This window comes from Platalea leucorodia (genome assembly GCF_965183815.1).
Source record: "Platalea leucorodia genome assembly, chromosome: 1".
Lineage (NCBI taxonomy): Eukaryota > Metazoa > Chordata > Aves > Pelecaniformes > Threskiornithidae > Platalea > Platalea leucorodia.
Genome location: NC_138823.1, coordinates 132,426,923 through 132,444,751, shown reverse-complemented (window position 1 = coordinate 132,444,751; position 17,829 = coordinate 132,426,923). Strand labels below are relative to the sequence as shown.

Here is a 17,829-nt window from a genome sequence, read left to right as displayed (position 1 = left end):
CCTCTGATTTCTCAGCACAGCCAGGAGATGCTGATGCTAGTGTCTCCAATGCAATTCAGTAAGGCATAAGTTAACTCAGAACTCACATTATTACACATTGGAAAAGTAGTGTAAAAGCTCCTCTTTTCCCTCTTGCTGTTAACATTCAGTACTATTTATTAAATATTTTATAAAAAGAAGTTAGGGTATTTATACATTCAAACAATCACTGCAATAGTCAGAGTAAAGAAAACAAATGAATTATCGGATTCTAAATTAAGCACAATTCTGGAGATATGCACACTTACACACATACACGTGCCCCACACATATATTATATGTGTGTGTGTGTATATTTTTTTATATAGATATATATAGATATATTTTATATATACTTCTTTTAAATCACATCCGAGAGTACAGCACAGAATATCTTCACTTGGCTCCTCTTTCACCAGAGGACAGGATTGTCCAGTTTGGAAAACCCAGGTTCTTTTCTAAGGTCCATGTAGGTTCCATTGCTCACCCAGGAGTCATCATTGGATTTCCTATCAAAGGTTAAACACATGCCTTAAATGTAGAGCTTATATTTTCCATACATATGCTGAGTAATGCAATGTAGCACTATGCCCATATACCCAAACCAGCCTATGAACCAGCTGCAGTGCAACGTGGTACAGCCTTCAAACAAGGCAATGTATCTTGGGGAGTCAAACTGGTATGTCTGCACCGGGCCTTGCAGATGCACCTCAGTAGCCTAGTGTTCAGCTGAGATCAGCCCTCCTATTTCACTGTCACATGCCAGTGCTTAGCACTTAAAACTGCAGTCCAGGTTTATGTCATGGTCTCAAAAGCAGCTCTGAGTGGAAAGTGGAAACTTTTCTTTTACCTCTCCAAAGATGGCTCACCATGGTTACTGAATAAAGAGAGTCTATAGCTCTCAGTCAAGAGGCGAGACTCATTGCATTATGTACTGTACCCTGAAGGAATCAGTCTGCTTTTAATATAGTGTATAACATTTTTGGCACAACAGTAAATTATTCCTGTAAGTAAATCAAGGGTTGTGATTTGTTGAAGAGAGAAATCACTATTGAAAAGCCAAATGCATAATTTGTATCTACTCTAACACTGCGTAACACTTCTGCTATATAGTAATTATTTTTTTTTATTCTGTTATTTAAATCTGCAGCACAAATCTCAATTTTCAAATCCTCATTGTGAGGATTCAAATCCTCATCCACATTCACAGTCCTCATTGTGAATATACAATTATGAAGTATTAGACTTTGTCTCTATCCTGTCTTTTTAGCCTGCTGGAAGCAACATTTGCATCTCTTTCGCAGGTGTGATTGACATGTGATGAGTTAGCCCACCAGCTCCTTGGACAAGTAGTGGTCTGAGGTATTTCCTTTTTGTACCTATTTTAAACATTGCTGTGCTCATCAGAAGTACAGTATCTATCTATCCAGAAAAAAATTAGGATCCCAGATCTGTTAACTGTGATACATAGGCCCATACAACATTCACCTTGGCTCCAACTCTTTCATTGCAGGAGAACAGAGAAGCTGGAGGGCAAAAGGCCATATCCCCACTAGCGTTCATTTTTGTATTTCAGTTGCTGAAGTGTCCCATTAATTGATTTACAACAGGAAGAAATAAAGTGCCCTCTGAATGATAATTCTCTCTCTCCTATAGGGGAAACATGTTCAAAAATAGCCCTGGAAATGAAAGGCTCCAACTCTCCACACTTCTGCACAAGGCAATCCCACTGAATTCAGCAGAAGTTCAGCAGAGGTAATTAAACTAAATTCACCTTGCTTGAAAGAATCAAAGATGCTACATTCACCCAGGCAAATTCAAACGTAGACTAAATATCAATCACCTTCCGGGAAAAAAATTAAAGAGAAGTTCAGGGATGCACTAATGAAAAAGCAATATATAATTCTGAGTTTTAACTAAGTCTGGAGTGTTCTCCATTGCCAAAGTACAAAAATCAAGAACATAGAAAAAACCTGGAAAAAACTGGAGCCCACTCTATGGCAGTTTAGAACCAGAACTATAATAAGAATTTCAATAAATGATAGTATATGCTAATTATTATATGGTACCTGAAAAATCTAGGCTGATGCTCTAGATTGTTTTCTTCCAGCACCTTCCGTCGTTCTCTCTGTAGCTGCTCAATCCTTTGCTTTTGCATTTCAGCTCCTTCAATATTCCCTTCTTCTAGAAACCTGTAGCACCAGCGGTGATAAGAGACACAATTGGTGCTCCTGTTCCCCATCTTTGCCAGGTCCTCTAGAGCTCCAGAATCTAATCTTTACAACAGGTCATTCACAGTGTTTGAAAGGGAAAGCAGCTACATCTGCAGACAACTGCACTATCAAAAAGCACTTAAGGAAAAATAACTCTCATAACAAGCTCAGTCATCATTATATTATATTATTTTCCTTGGAAGTTAGCAAGAGTAGAAATTCCGCTGCAGAAAGACATTTCAAGTCTCTCAGGTTTTGGCTATTGAAACACAGTACACTCAACATCCAGAACCTGAAGTATTGAAGTTTTAACATCTTTGGAAAGGCAGTTATCTAGAAGCATGGAAGAGCCAGTTTTAGGAAACACTGGTCCATAATGACTAGACCATCTCTTGATAAGTGATTAAAATGTCTGTTTCACATGCACATTACAGGAGAAATAGAAACACACTGCAGGTATCTACACAAAATAGTCTGATCTTAGGGTAAAGCGAGGAAGATTAAGAACTATTTGAGGAAGATATTCAAGAGTTAAAACTTCTTACCTTTGGTCTGGCCTAAAACGTGTATCAGTGGGTGGGAGTAACAACCTAGTTTGCAGATCTAGTTCATTTAACTCCAGTGCAAATTGAGTAAATCCATACCACTGTTCATGATCTTTAGGCATCGGATCTACAGAAGAAAAGAGTACATTCAGAATTCCAATTAAATGCTATTATCTTTGGAAAGAAAATTCCAAGATCCCCTCAGTCATTTTTTTAATCTCTGAACCACTGTCTCAATTCTGTGGGAATAAGAGGTTTTTAAATAATGTGACAAAAGATAACATCCCCCTTGATAATTGCACTGCAACAAAACAGATTTCTGTTCTCAGCTGAACCAGAGCACAACTGTGATGAAGGCCATGCTATTATCATACTCCTCTTTCAAACTATAGTAGACAAAACCCCATGAGTTTGGGAGAAGTTCAGATATGGCCGTCATGCCAGAACTGAGATTTGTGGGCTATCCTCCAATGTTTAATACGTGAAATACACTACACTTCTCTACACAAAAAGTGGGGGGGTTTGTTCCTTTTTTTTTTTCCTTCTTTTTAGAGTCCTCAATACCCACTTCATGCCCAAATATGAAAATGAGGGAGAATGGAGAAAATGCAGGAAGCTACAAGATTCTCCATATTATGTAAGTTAAAACGATGTAGTCTTCTGGTCTACATTTTAAATGTTTGACAAAAATCTAATATTCCACATAGAAATAACAGGAAGTTGGGGCCTAATAGAGAGATGAAAATAGTAAGCTTATTCTCAAGCAGATCTTAAGTTCTGCACATTAGCCATTCTGATCACTAACTTGCTCTCCATATGCAGTTTGAAGATGAAGTTGTCCCACAGTATAAACTTTCATGCCACTTCCCAAAGAGTCGATGCACAACTTTCCCGGCTTTATCCATGATACTGCCTTCAATCTCATGTGCATTTGGACTCCAATACTTTGCCTAGAATTAAAAGAAACAAGGGGAAAAAAGGTGCATAAGAGATCAAGTGTGAGTGATTTTGCCACGTCAGTAGCACTATGCTGTAGAGTGGTTTTCTGAAGTGGAAACTATTCATGTAGGTGTGCATTACAATATCATATGCAAACAATTGCTGTTAGTACTATTAATCGGCTTATTAAAATACTAACGTTCAGAATCGTATTTATTTTGTTTGCCTTTTTTCGGGGCAGCAATAGGTGAAGCATAGCTGACCTTGAATTTTGCCCAATGACGGGTAACACTGACTCCTGACTTAGTTACCTACATCTTCCCCAGGTTTGCAGAAGAGGAAGAGAAGGAACCAATACAGTAATCTCCACTTTAGACAATTTACAATATCAAAGATGTAAGATTTGCAGGCTCTCAATCTTTAAAATTTGAACTCTAAACATCCATTGCAACCCTGCAAATACATCACAGTACTTTAAAATAAGTATTTGAAAAAAAAAAAAAAAATATCACCCTAATGCTTCTTCGAAAGCACAAAATATTCAGGAAAACAAATAAGAAAAGGAAACTTTCCTTCTGCTGCTGAGCATGCCATGCTGCATAGGTACACTGAAGTACTTAGCTTGTATCTGTACGGTCTGTTTCTATGTAAAGCACAGCCTTTCTCCAGCAATCAGATACAGAAAATGCAGGTTAAGGTAAGTCTCCTAGCATGCTTTGCAAAAGTGTTTCTCAGGTTAGAAATTTTGGCATCGTTTTAGGTTTTCATTGATTTTCCTTTACTAGGAAGAAGTCATCTATTCCCAAAAACTAATTTTAATTTCAGTTATAAGGGCATTTCCTGAGGAAGTCATATATTGATGCCTTGTACTGAAGCAAAAGCTTTGAGTAACACCACAACCTCTCACTTAAGCTCCTCGGAGTACCTGCAAAAGGCTAGAAAAGAGCATTGGGTGAAGCACCCCACATAAGCACTGCTTCTACAGTTGCTGAATGCGAGCACAGCACATGCCAATGCATTAGCAGGAGGCATGTGGTAAACCACCTTGTGCCTACCTCTCTCATCAAACACAGAGTAGGTTTTTCATCACATTTCTTCCTTTCCTTTCCCCATACTTTTCTGCATCTCAAGTGGAATCACCCAAGAAAGCTGTTGCTTCTCTTTCTTGTCTAGCTTTACCTAGTAAGTGGCAGTCCCTTCAGAGTTAAAGTTTCTCAAAGAATCACAGGTAATTACAGCAGAACTATAGGAAAATACAGCTTGTAAGCAGTTGTACTGAGCTTCAGCAGAGAGCACCCACACACTGCTGTGTCTGTTAGAAAAGGCACTGCCAACATTGCTGGGGTTACCTTTATGAAAGTCAGTTTGCAGTGGCAAGTGTCATCGTTAAGATTTTTGATGATGATCTCTCCATAGTGTTCAATCCATCTTTGCCCGCTTAAGATGTTATGGATGCAAGATGTCACCTTGTTCCATGCAAAATGGTCTTTAAAACTGCAAGGAAAATACACGCAAGAAAAATCTCATGCCATGTTCAAATGAGTTCATAAACTTGTGAAAAAAAATTGCAGAGAACTTGCATTAGAAAAACCCCACAAAATATTTTTTTTTTCTGGAATGCCTCATCTTCTTGTCCCATACCTTCTCAAAAACAAACCCTATGACAACAACCCTGTCTCCCAGAAAACCCTTTTCACTTCTGCTATAAACTTTGGTCCTGAACTCAGTTTTCTCTCAGTTTACTTGCCCCTCTTTACCAGTTTTAAGTTTCCAAAAGTAATCATTCTAATATCTTCTACCAGCTGAAATGCCCATTTCACAGCTTGTTAACACAGCGACAACTGAAAACACAAGGACATGGGCCACCAGAGTCATGAAAAGGCTTATTGAGTAGAATGAGCTTGGCTCAAGGTCTCAAGGCTGAGCCTATGTGTGTGCTTCAGGCAAGAGCAAAAGTTCTCACCAGGTAGTTCAAGATTCAGTTGCACACTGCAAGACAGCAGACAGGGACAGATGAAAAATACCAATAGGTAACACCACATTTTACCTTGTATTGAAGAAGTATATGTTCTTATAAAACAGCTTTATAAAACTTCAAGAAAAGGAAAGTCTCATGAAGACATATATTCTACAATTTGTTCTGGGTATTGATAGCCAAGTCGCTACCGGCAGGGTAAAGGGTAAACTTACAAAGCACCAGTCTCCCCATAGCAACTGCCTCGCACACATCCCATGAGGATATTAGAATATTTCCTTAACTTCCCTTAATCGCTTGCTTTCACTTGCTGCTTTGTAAGAGCATGCACAAGGACAGTTTTTGCAGACTAGTAGATATGCAGCCAATTTACCCCACAGTAACTTGTTTTCCTGCCCCTACCTGCAGGTCACATGCTCTATTATGCATGCTAAAGATACTGTATTTGCTCCAAAAATAATCTTAATACTAATGCTTCACTTTTGCCTATAGCCTCACTACCTTTTTTTTTACCCAATTCTATATCAGATGGACAGGGATATAAACCAGCACATGGAGACCACAGGTCTCACCATCAGGTTATTTTCCAGTTGATCAGCCCACCATGGGCCCTAATCCATTAGTTACCCTGCCTCTGAACCCTCACTCACATCCTAAAGACCTTTCACTCCACAGCTTAGGCTAGCCACTATGAACACAACATGTTTTATATATTACCTTTTGGATACCATCTTACTATATCACTATTTTACCCACTTAAAAGAAAAAGGCATGCTTAGTCTGGTACGTGCTAGGTTCTGGGTGATTTTTCTTTTTTCAGATGGCAGAATAATTAATTTTGTAGACTCTCTTTGGAAAACAGATTTAATTGGAACACTACTCAACCTTTAGACCTCTGGTTCTGCAAACACGATGGATATAGGCCAAATTTTCAAGGATCTTAACTGTTGATCTATAATGGGCACTCTGACAAACCAGCATAGGAACACTGCAGATTTTTATTAAAAAAAAAATTAAACTATACTCAACACAATTACAGTGGCTGCTTACTTCCTTGGCTAATAAACACCAGATATGCAACTGGTTCTATTTATCACTTACAATAATTATTTATGCAGTGACGATAGCTATCAGCCTCACCTACAGACCAGGACCCCATGGTGTTAGGGTCTGTACAAATATCGGTACAAAAGGCAGCAACAACAACACATTCTCCCCCAAACTCACATTCAAGCAAAAGAATTCATAGCTTCCTCTACCACGCAGTTTTGCCCTGTGAGTTTAAAATGCATGAAGCTCGAAATTCAACTGAAGTATGAAAATACCAACTTTGCTTTTTTCAAGATACACAGGAGTGATGTTTTTTATTTCATCTTTTGTTTTTTATAACCCTTGAAAGAGTTAGGGCTTCTGTTATATACTTCTGGGTTTGGTTTGGTGTTTTTTTGGTTTTGTCCCCCACCCCCTCCCTTCTTTTTAAACTAAACCATAATCACCAATTGTTCCACAGGTCTAATATGGCACAGCACAGCTTGTTCTCATCTGGATAAACGTGGCTCCAGTATGCGCAAGCATGGCCGGGCCTGTGTGTGAACACCAATGCATGACTGCAGCACTTACGCTGGAAGAGTTACGTGTGTTGTACCAACTGGAACAATTTCCATGGACTTTCCCCAGAATTTGTTTTTCCATCTTACATCTGAAACAGCAAGAGGAGAAAAAAAGACAGGTTTTGTCATAAGCATGGGTGAATCATTCTATTTCTGGGTTCTACTTTATTTTCAAGAAATGCAAAATAACAAAGTGCAACATAATAAAAGTGTTCAAAGAATGCTGTGGACCATCAAACATGGTTTTGTTTGGGTTTTTTTCATTACATTATAGGTTATTTAAATAGCAAAGTAGGAGGTTTAAAAGTCCTCTCAAAAACTTTTTCAAAAGAGAGGAATTTGAATAAGCTATAGACAGCATATATTTATCTGCAATTCAGTTGCTAGTGAATGAATGCAGACATTTCCAAAAACAAAAGCAGAATTTCAAATACAAAAATACAGCAACTAAGAACATCCACAGTGACGAAGCAAAAGAATGTTTCAAAGGGCACAAAACTGCAGAGGGATTTAGTCCAGCTTCCTCTGTGAGTTTAACTGGCCTTTTAAAATCTTGTCGTGAGTCACAGAAAGACGTGTCCAAGTCTCACGTCATTTCTCCAAAAAAAGATGAGAAATCTCAATGCAAGTTTAGTCAAATTTATTGAGCAAAAACACCTGGAAGAGAAAGAAACATGGACAGAGAAGCACAGCAGAAGGGGTATAGAGTTAGGCTCATCGGGCAGTAACTTTCATAGTAACTTCAGAGCTCAGGAGAATAGTATCCTTGCTGTATTACACACTAGGAACTCCATTCCCTGCCCAGTCTGAAAAAAATAATCTCTAGTCTCAAAAAGATGCTAGTACCAACACAAGGAAAACCAAAACACTGTTTCCTATGCAACTGTGGGGGGAAGCTCTTATGCTGGCTGTGAGAGAGATGCTGAAACCGTAGTTAGGAGATTACATATCTCCCGAGTATATATGTTCGAGTGATAGGACTGAGCCACACCAAGCTGCCTACCATTGCAAAGGCTGGAGTGCGACACAGGGCAGAATTCCTCATGAAAAAAGTAACCCTTTTCTTATCACTTGAGAAAAGGACCTTTTTTTTTTTAATTTTGAAGTTTGATGCTGGGCCAGCATCCTTAGTGACAGCAATTCTGTTGCAATTTCTATACTGCACAAGAAGAGCTCCAAAACCACCATGACTATGATGGTGTTGAGCTGAATTCTGTACTAGCTTTCTCTCTTTGCAGTGGGATGGAAGAGAAAGGGCAAAGGCACAGCCTGCCGAGTTTAACAGTTAAAATGTATTATCAGACTCTGTTCTCATATGTTGTATGTTCTCATAAATGGCACAGCTGTCCCACAGAGATCAGTGCATGGGAAACATCTTGGGAACCAGGGTGTAACTTGATCATGAAAAAATTTTAGGACCGCAAAGAAAAGCGAAGTATTATTTCAAAGCTATGCTCAGACTAATTCAGGCACAGATGCTGTAATAGCTGGAACTTTCTGTTCTGCATTTCCATTGTTCATGTGTCCACACTCCTTTGCAAAAGCAGAGTCAGCTTCATATGTCAGGGGAAGTGGTTTCCAAAATAACTGTCCCTGTCAGAACCCAGTCTTCTGGCTCACTAGAGATGATCAAGACATTTCTTGATGTTGAAACAGATGAACTAAGGTCAGTGTCTGGTGGGATGACAGCACTACTCTGGCAATGTTGCTGAGGACCATCTCCTTTTCGGCTGAGGAGATAATATGGTAAGTGGAAAGATCTTTGCACACAGAAAGAACTTACCTCATTGACAAGCTACCTTTGTGATTCACTTGATGTTAGTCTTTCCACGTAAGTTAATATAGCCCCATAACAAGAGGCCACAGCATTTACAAACTGCCTTTGCATTGGAAAAAAAATCATTGTCTAGATCTCCCATAAACTCAGCTAGCTGCATTTAAAAGCAAACCTCCCAAACCCCGCAGTACCCTGATTGAGTCTCCTGTGCTCATCAAGACCAAATCTCAGACTCCTTCTCATTGATCAGATTCTCAGCTCTCATCTTTACAGAAAAGCTTTGTTCTCTAGATGCAAGTGTTGAAATATTTGAGCGATAACTGTTGTCAAGATCTGTTAAACAAATTGATCTCATCAGGTCTTATTAAGACAGGCTGCTATCTAGTCTTATTTATACAGTATTCAGTTACTGAATAAATTTTTGGTCATCTCTGCTTTTTGGCTAAGAACGAAAAGACTCTTGTCCCTGTATTTGTTTACAAAGCAAAGAATTACATTGAATAATGAAACCCACACTAATGACAGAGTTCCAATTTCTGTTCAGTATGGCTCCATCCATCATAACTGTAATCAAGTCAGCAGAGTCAATCATAACAGAATTAAAGGTTATAATATGGCTACATTGTGAATTGACAAACCTCTGGGTGAAGGATTTTAACTGAGTTAAAAGGCACAGTTATGTTCTGTGTACAATCCAAAAATATCTAATCACACGGGTACTGTGACTGGTTGACAACTTCACCAGCGTTATACAGCAAACAAAGCTCCAAACCAGTTTTTTTTGAAACACAATGTTAGTAGTCAAATAGCACAAAATCTTACATACTGTAATAATGCCAGCAGACAAAGACATGGTAAATATATTTATGCTTGCTGTTATGCTCATTTTTGGAATTTTTTTTTCAGAACAGGTTTACAAGATCTGCCACGGCTCAGGATTTAACCTGTAGTTTTTCAAGGTGTGTTCTAGTATGCTTGTTTTATAAATAGCTTGAGGTACAACTCTTCTTTACTAAAGAACTTCCCCCCAAACAAACCTGATTTTAAAGAAATGTAGATACTTTTACATGAAAAGAATAATCAATTAACATTATAAAAAAAAAAACAAAACCTTGAACATTTTTATAATGGCAGAACATCCAAGTAAGAAGCATGCAGGTAAATATAGGCTAGCATTTCTCAAAGCCGTTCTAATACAATTTAAGCAGGGAATGTCACCTTTTCCCAATTTCTGAATATTTCATGTTAGACATACAATGAAAATATTATGAACACTGTAAAAGTAAATGATAGACTGAAGATTTACCTTGCCAAAAAGCAAAATTCACAGATTCAGCATGGCATGCAGAAATAGGTGGATGGTGACTGACCTAATAGCAAGACATGAAAGAGGAAGAAAAGAGATGGACATATTAACACTTGAATAGTCATTTTGGTTTGGATTCTTTTTTTTTTTTCCCCTTCATTTTTCAGTCATATATGGCATTTACAATTTGAACATTTACTTTCCTTTTGCAGTTGTGTCCTGAAGGGGGAGTCAGTGAGATTAAAAAGGTACTGAGACCTAAGAAGCTTTGAAAGAAATGGGAAACACTTATTTTAAAAGGCCTGTGAATTTTGTTCATCGAGTGAAAATCTAACTACATATTTTGTACATTGTCTCTAAGGCGATATTTACATTTACCCTTCAGACCTCTCCATATATTAACAGAAGCTGCACTTTGAGCACACAGACAAAACCAAAAAAACCCAAAGGGCCAAATTCTTCTGTACAGTAAATACCCACAAAACCCTGACTATGAGGGAGGAGACAGTGATCAGCATCTCTGAGGGGGCCACGGGTGGAGAAATCAAGCCATGAAATCCCATCTAGCAACCCCTACTACTGCAGGAGCGGCACCCCGGCTGTTTCTAGCGCGACACTACGCGCACTGCATTTTATCAGCTTTGGGTAGTAGCACATACGTGAATTAAGGCAACCACCAAAATAGCAAAGCAAGGACTGTGAGTAAATAAACAAATACTCAATACAGACGATTAAAAGGAAACAGTAAATAACAGAGTAACTGCACAAAGTGAAAGCAGCCACTCCTCCTTGGCTGTAAATTCTCCCTTCTGGGTGAACACAACTAACAGCTGACCAGGACCAGCTCTTTGATGTGTAGTGCCTACTGTTCTTTTGACAAAGACAACTTTATTTTCAAGTCAAATTGCTATTTCCCACTATGAATTTAATTTCTTAACCACCTACATCGCTCAAATGCAGTTTTACTTTCTTCTTTGTTACTCAGTTTGCAAACCTGTTATCGAGCATGTTTTCCACAGGCATCCAGTTATTTACTGAGCATCCTCTACTTGGTTTAAAAAAAAAAAAAAAGGAGAGAGAAAGAAAAGTGCTAATTACTCTCAGCTATGCCCTAATCCACCAAGAGCAACATGCTCTCTCTCACATACTGTACCCAGATTAACCCCAGATGTCACTATAATTCATGGGTTAAACTTAGCTCTCACTTAAACTGTTTTAATTCCAGAGTAAGGTCATGGTGCTAAGTGGAGTTATTCTAAACGCTCTCTAGTAATACAACAGAATCTCTGTTATTTTATACATTTTGCCTACCTATTCCATGGATTACATACTATCTGCTCTAACAAGTTATCCAGCAAGCATCAAAATACTTGCACAAACAAGCAATAAGCAACAGCTCCTGCTGCAAAGATAAATATTTAATGCTTGCAAGCTGCATGAAATGTCTTTCCTCCTATACTGCTCTCCCTTCCTAATATTCCTCCACCCCATACTATTACAGTAACTTTATCACTCTATAAACTCACGTCACTTATTGCACGTATTAGAACAATAGTTGTTGATAGCCCAAGCCCCTTCATGTATTAAAATTCCTCTTCATAAAAAGCAGCCTTTGTACTGATTTATCCAATATTCAGGGGAAAATCTCTTCCTTTAATTCAATCTAACATTAAGCTCAGTACCAATCTTTATTCACCACTGTGTTACTCCAAATTGATGTTACACTGGTAACTAGAGTGCTCTATACACATCATCTTAGAACTGAAGTAACACAACGAAGAACCAGATACATTACTTGAACTTTAAATTTGATTCTTGCTTTGACTGTTTTGCCTTTTTTTTATCCTCTTTATTTTTACTCTTGCCGGTGACATTTTCTGAGACTAAGGAAAGATCACATAGCACTCCTTTTTGTCAGTTCCAAAACATAATGTACAAAATGTTGTATCTTCAGAGGTGTTTGTTTCCTAAAGGAAGCCTCTTAGGAGGCTTTCTCTGATCAAATTTCTAGGTTGTATACCCTTGCCCACTGCACTTTTTGTATTTTTTTTTTTTTTTTGTTATGTCTAGACAGAATGAGACAGCTTTCAATCATTCTTACTCTGCTAGGCACCAGATTATTTAAGTTTTATCTCTTTTTAACATATGTCTTAAGCTTAGCAATTTTGGTAACTCAACTGGTTTAAATTTAATATTTTTCACCCATACTTAATAATTATTGTCCTATTGGGTAATTATTTTCATAAACAATCAGACCTTGATGTGTTGTATACATCTTTCACCTACTAAGCTGTGATACCATATTTGAAAGGCTTAGCTCACAAAGTATTTGGACAGGAAGCAGAAATATTCACGGTGCCATAGAAAATACTAGTGGTTGATTGACTCACACAAGGGATATATTTGTAATAAAAGACGACATTAAACAGCTGAGGATACAGTATTTTTAATGATCACACACAAAAGAAAATGACAAGAATGTGAATGCTTGTTGCAGTCACGATCAGATTTCAGCATAGGGAACTGCACTCTACTTAACCAAGTTATCTGGTTACAGGAGTAGGCAGCCTGCCAGCCTTTGCTTCCCGAGCGTCAGCTGTTGGTTGTCATGTTCCATCCCAGAGTTAGCAGACTTTCCTCAAAAAACCAATTTCCTTCATTTATAATTCTGCAATGTCCCTTGAGTTTTGCTGGGCTCAGGCTATGTAAACTAATTTTGTGTTTTGCTATTAATTCCAGAGGAGTCCAGCCATGCATTGAGAATTAAGCAGTGTATCAAGCAGCAAATCTAAGGGTTGCAGCATACAATACCTGTTCTGCAAAGAACTGGAAACCCTTATCTTCACGAATACATTCATAGGTTTCTCCAAGCACAGGATTAAATGGCTTACTTCCAGCTCGGTAGTAACTGGATGCATATGCAGAGACTGCAAATGCAGCTATATACACCTGGGAATAACATATATGGAATTTTGATTAATTAATTTACCACGGCCATGCACAATTTTTGCTACACATTCTGATTTAACAGAAGGAAAAAAAAATGTCTTATCCTGGCATCAGATTCTGTATTTTTCCCATCATTTGCAGACTACAAACATGCATGCCTCCTGCAAGTTAAACACTAGCTCACACAATGCAGAATTATTCAGCTTTCAGAGAGTCATTGAATGGTCCAGGGATGGAATTATTAGGGTCAAACACTGCAAATTCCATGAACTGAAAACAGCATTTCTGGAAATTGTTTGAAACAGCTTAGTATTCTGCAACACAGTTCAAAGCAGTAACCTTAAAAATCACTGTTAGATTTTGTATTATAACTGGCTTTTATAGTTATGGTCTGTGATTGTATGGATCTACCAACTATCCTTTTCCTAAACATGGCACAGGAAGTATTGCATGTGTTTTCACGAAATTTGCTATTTCTAATGCAGTTTGAATTGAATTGCCTTTTATCTGCTGTGTGCTATTACCTAACCATGAAACTCTTCTTGATTATAACTGAGACACAGGTAGCCCTTCCAAATTTTTGCAGTCAACTCAAGCATAATTCCTCCTAAACCTGAGGAATTAGAATTTGGGGTTGTTCAATTCAGGTCTCTCTTGTACCGTTTTTCTCCCTTTTCATTCCCTTTTCCTCATCTTATGAAAGTGTAGATGCTCTCCTTTCACAATTTCAGGAACTGAATCCACTTCAGGTTGACTCTTCTATGAACTATTACAATTGCTATGCCACAGCTAGCATCAATTTTGCCTCAGGAATTTCTCAAAGGCAAAGAATACTCCATTCTGAGGTAATTTACAGATGTTTAGGTGTGGGAAGGAGGGAAAAGGCTTATTTTCACTCCCATATGAACAACTACTGCTCATTTCCTTTTCCTTTTAACATATGTTCTCCAGAGAACAAAAAAAGCTATGCACCGAAAATCCCAGTTAATAGCCGCACTGTCCTGAGAACAGACACTAAATTGTACCCCTTGCAGAGCGTCAGAATGGAGCAAAGGGCTTTTCAAGCAGTATTTATAACACAATTATTTACATTCATTAATAACCTCATTTTAAGATAAGATATCTTAAGTTGAAAAGGCTTAATTCCATTTAAGGGACAATCTATAGCTTCCATTTAAGAGAATTTAGAAAGCTTTTAATCCTTTATTTATGGGCTTACATATTAAGTAGCTCCTGTGCACCTGGAAGCAGAACAACTGAAATGCATTTTTCTCTTGTTCTTTTGCCAAATGCTGAATTCAGGGTTCTGCACTGGCAGAAGATGACACCATTATTGTACCCCACATACATTCACATTGCCTGGTTTTGAGATCCTGAAGATTTTGGATCAACCCCAAAACTTCATGAAATCAGTTAATAAAACAAATGGAGCTCATTTAGTTAATACAAAGATATCACAGTAGCGTAGGGCTGGAAGATCCAGCATCCTCTATGCACAAATGTGTTACCAGATTAGACACCCTTAAAGAAGCATATATTGTAGCTTTCATACTCAAGAGGGAAGTATATTGGTTCAGCCCCCGCCCTTTGCTGTAAATTTTTAATCTCATGGAGCAAGAGCTGCAAAACAGAACTAAACTACTTCTTTGTTTAACCTTGCAGGACAGCAAGGTACTTGAGGAGAGAGACTTCCTGACAAAGCAACAGAAATTATGCAGAAGAGTCAAAAATAGTGGGTATGTAAGTATGTACAGAGAATCTGCTTCTCTCAGCTGGCAGAAAAAGAAAAATGGAACAGAACACCTTCATTTCTTTGGCAGATTGTTTTTATATTTATTCTAATCATTGAATGTTACTAAGTATTTGGAATAACATATTTACCATCCGTTCAAATGGGTTAGGTGTATGCGCTGCTTTATCTAGTAGTTCACTGTACTCCAGCTCCTCACAGAGACGCTGAAGGGTGTTAAGTGGCTCATTTAATTCAACAGGCATAGCCACTTTGGAGAGATCCTTTCCTATGTTATTTCTCAGGATATTCCATAGGCTGATGTTACTCGTATTAGGACATGGAGCTGGTAAACATGTTCTCCGTTTAGAATTGCATCCAATTCCACTTTCAGAAATACAGTCTGAAAAGCAAGGAAGTGGCAGAACAAGTGAATTCACTGTTTACTTAGTTTCATCCCCTTTGCAAACATCATTAAAATGCAACCATCTTTTTTCTGTCAAAACTTCCTTCCACCCTCACAATTCACTCAAGTATTTCACTAGGGGTTTTAAGATAGCCTGTTATAAAAATGATAAAATTAAGAACAAGATTTTAATTTCTGTATGTTAACTGAGGTAAATGCCAGGTACAAAAGATGCACAAAAAATGACCTTCCTTCTCCTTAAAGACTAAAGAAAGGCTCAGGCTTTCCACTGAATTTGAAAGAGTAAATATTATAACTATTTTATTTGTAACAGAGATGGATTCCTATCTGTTTAAGGGACATAAATCCTCCCTCCTTGACAGAGCTTCAATTAAGTTGACATTTCTCAGAAGGCAAGGCGTAACTTACAGATCCAAGCATAATAACAACTCCTACCTATCTTCTCCTACTTTTTGAATACTCCTACCAGGGAAATTTACTGCACCACAGATTTACATGCAGGCTTTTCCACAGTGCTCCCCATAGTGCTTAGCATTTAAAAAATTTTAGTGACGTTAACTTTTAGATATGCCCATATGTTGGTGGAGAAATGGCCTGTTTTAAAGGTGGACTAGCTGAAGCAACTGTAGAGCTACGTAGAGCTATGAGTTTGCTGAAGATAAAAAAAAAAAAAAAAAAAAAGGACTCATGTCAAGAGTGCTTGACGTGAATATCTGAGGTCTGTGTTGCTATGTCAAAGCAATCAGAACAGGATAAATAGTTCTAAGTGTGCCATGAAACGATTTGTGGCAGGATCAAAACAGAGCTACAAGCTTCTGCAACAGGCACTAGTCTGAAGTGATTACATTGTTTAGCTGTACGTCAATCTCATTTCAGAGAGGAATACGGTTGCCACTACAAGAACGTATTTTATCTTTACACGTCCTTAGAAGCACCTGTGAAGCTCCTGCCCCAGAATCAGTTACCATTTGGGGACGTTCAGGTATAACCCCAGTCTGTCAACCCCTGTCCTCATCTGGCTTTCCTCACACAGCTTTGGCTTGGAGGAATTAAAACAGCACTGGGCAGCACATCTTTCGTGTGCTGCACATGCCCAAAGAATCACTGCCCTTAAATGCATGACTTCAACCAGTATTTCCTCTGCTGGTCCACTGACATAAGCATGATATCAGCAGTGCTTCCAACAGTGACAAAGTGCAGATAACCACAAGGGCTAACTTCTCCATCACTGCCATGTATACTAGCCCATGCCTCAGACAGAGGTTTTCAAGTGTAATCAGCAGCCTCAAAGTTTTGAGGAAGAAGTTTCCATCTTTCCTACCACTCACAAACTAGAAGTCCTAATATCTCATATGACCAAGTTACTGTAACAAGGACAGGTGAACTATTTGCAGCCTACTGCCTATCTCTTTCTTTTTGCATAAAAATGGCATGGGCACTATGAATCAAAAAATCTACCTGAAACAATTATACTGTTAAAAGGTTGGCTCCTATACTTCCCTCTTGGAAGAATTTTTTTAATATCAGAAGAGGCCAAAAAGAAGGATGTTCCCTTAGATACCTCAGGAATGAGGGGATATCTGGAGAGGAAGGAGGTAAATGCTAATAATTTATCCTTGTTCAACAGCGCTCTCTGAAATGGGATTTGGCTATGTCCTTTGACAGCTTCTGATTAAAAGCAGAATACTAATTGACTGAACTACATATTCTGGACCAGCCCATTAACTGGGGTAAACTGGTGACAAAACAGAGTAGAGAAACAACTAAGATATTGAGATACCAAATTTTCTATACTTCTATGAAGTTTGCCCACCCCCATGAAAAGAAAAGCCCATGCAGTTCTGGTTTGCAAGAGCTGTGACAAATGGCCAGCAACAATACTGAAGGAGATTAAGACATCTGACCTCCTGCTAGACTCAATGACTTTTAAGGCCAGACTAGACCATTATCATCATCTGGTCTGACCTTCTACATTACGGCAGCCAGAGGCTTTTATCATAATTCCACAATTTATGGTTCAGCTAAAGCCCTGTAGGAAAAAGACATCCAGTTTGCTATTAATGGGAGTGGCAGGCTGCCCAAAGCACAGAAATAGCAGGTACCAGAAGCATGTGGAGGTGCTGCTAATATGGAAGAGCTTCAGTGATAGTCTCTGTTACAAGAAGATGAACAGCCACACTAGTACAGGTCCAGATCATGAGATAAATCAATCTTCAAAATCTTCATTTTTTAAACAGTTACAGAATACAACAGATCTCCAGACAAATCAAACTACCCAAGTTCATTGGGATCCACTGGTCCTTGGAGATGATCAGGAAACAGCTGCTAGTAAGAAACTACT

At 38.3% G+C, this 17,829-nt stretch overlaps 1 protein-coding gene across 1 annotated transcript in view; it reads right to left on the bottom strand.

Moving 5' to 3' along the window:
- Positions 1-309: 309 nt before the first annotated feature.
- The window catches only part of OSBPL3 (oxysterol binding protein like 3), an 89,412-nt gene continuing 71,892 nt past the window's right edge, over positions 310-17,829 (bottom strand). The window contains exons 15-23 of the mRNA XM_082303759.1: positions 15,214-15,464; positions 13,195-13,332; positions 10,384-10,447; positions 7,311-7,389; positions 5,065-5,209; positions 3,582-3,726; positions 2,777-2,903; positions 2,088-2,210; positions 310-527 (exon numbers count right to left, since the gene is read on the bottom strand). Coding sequence (XP_082159885.1) covers positions 431-527; positions 2,088-2,210; positions 2,777-2,903; positions 3,582-3,726; positions 5,065-5,209; positions 7,311-7,389; positions 10,384-10,447; positions 13,195-13,332; positions 15,214-15,464 — 1,169 coding nt within the window. The 3' untranslated portion in view covers positions 310-430. The remainder of the gene's footprint in view (positions 528-2,087; positions 2,211-2,776; positions 2,904-3,581; positions 3,727-5,064; positions 5,210-7,310; positions 7,390-10,383; positions 10,448-13,194; positions 13,333-15,213; positions 15,465-17,829) is intronic.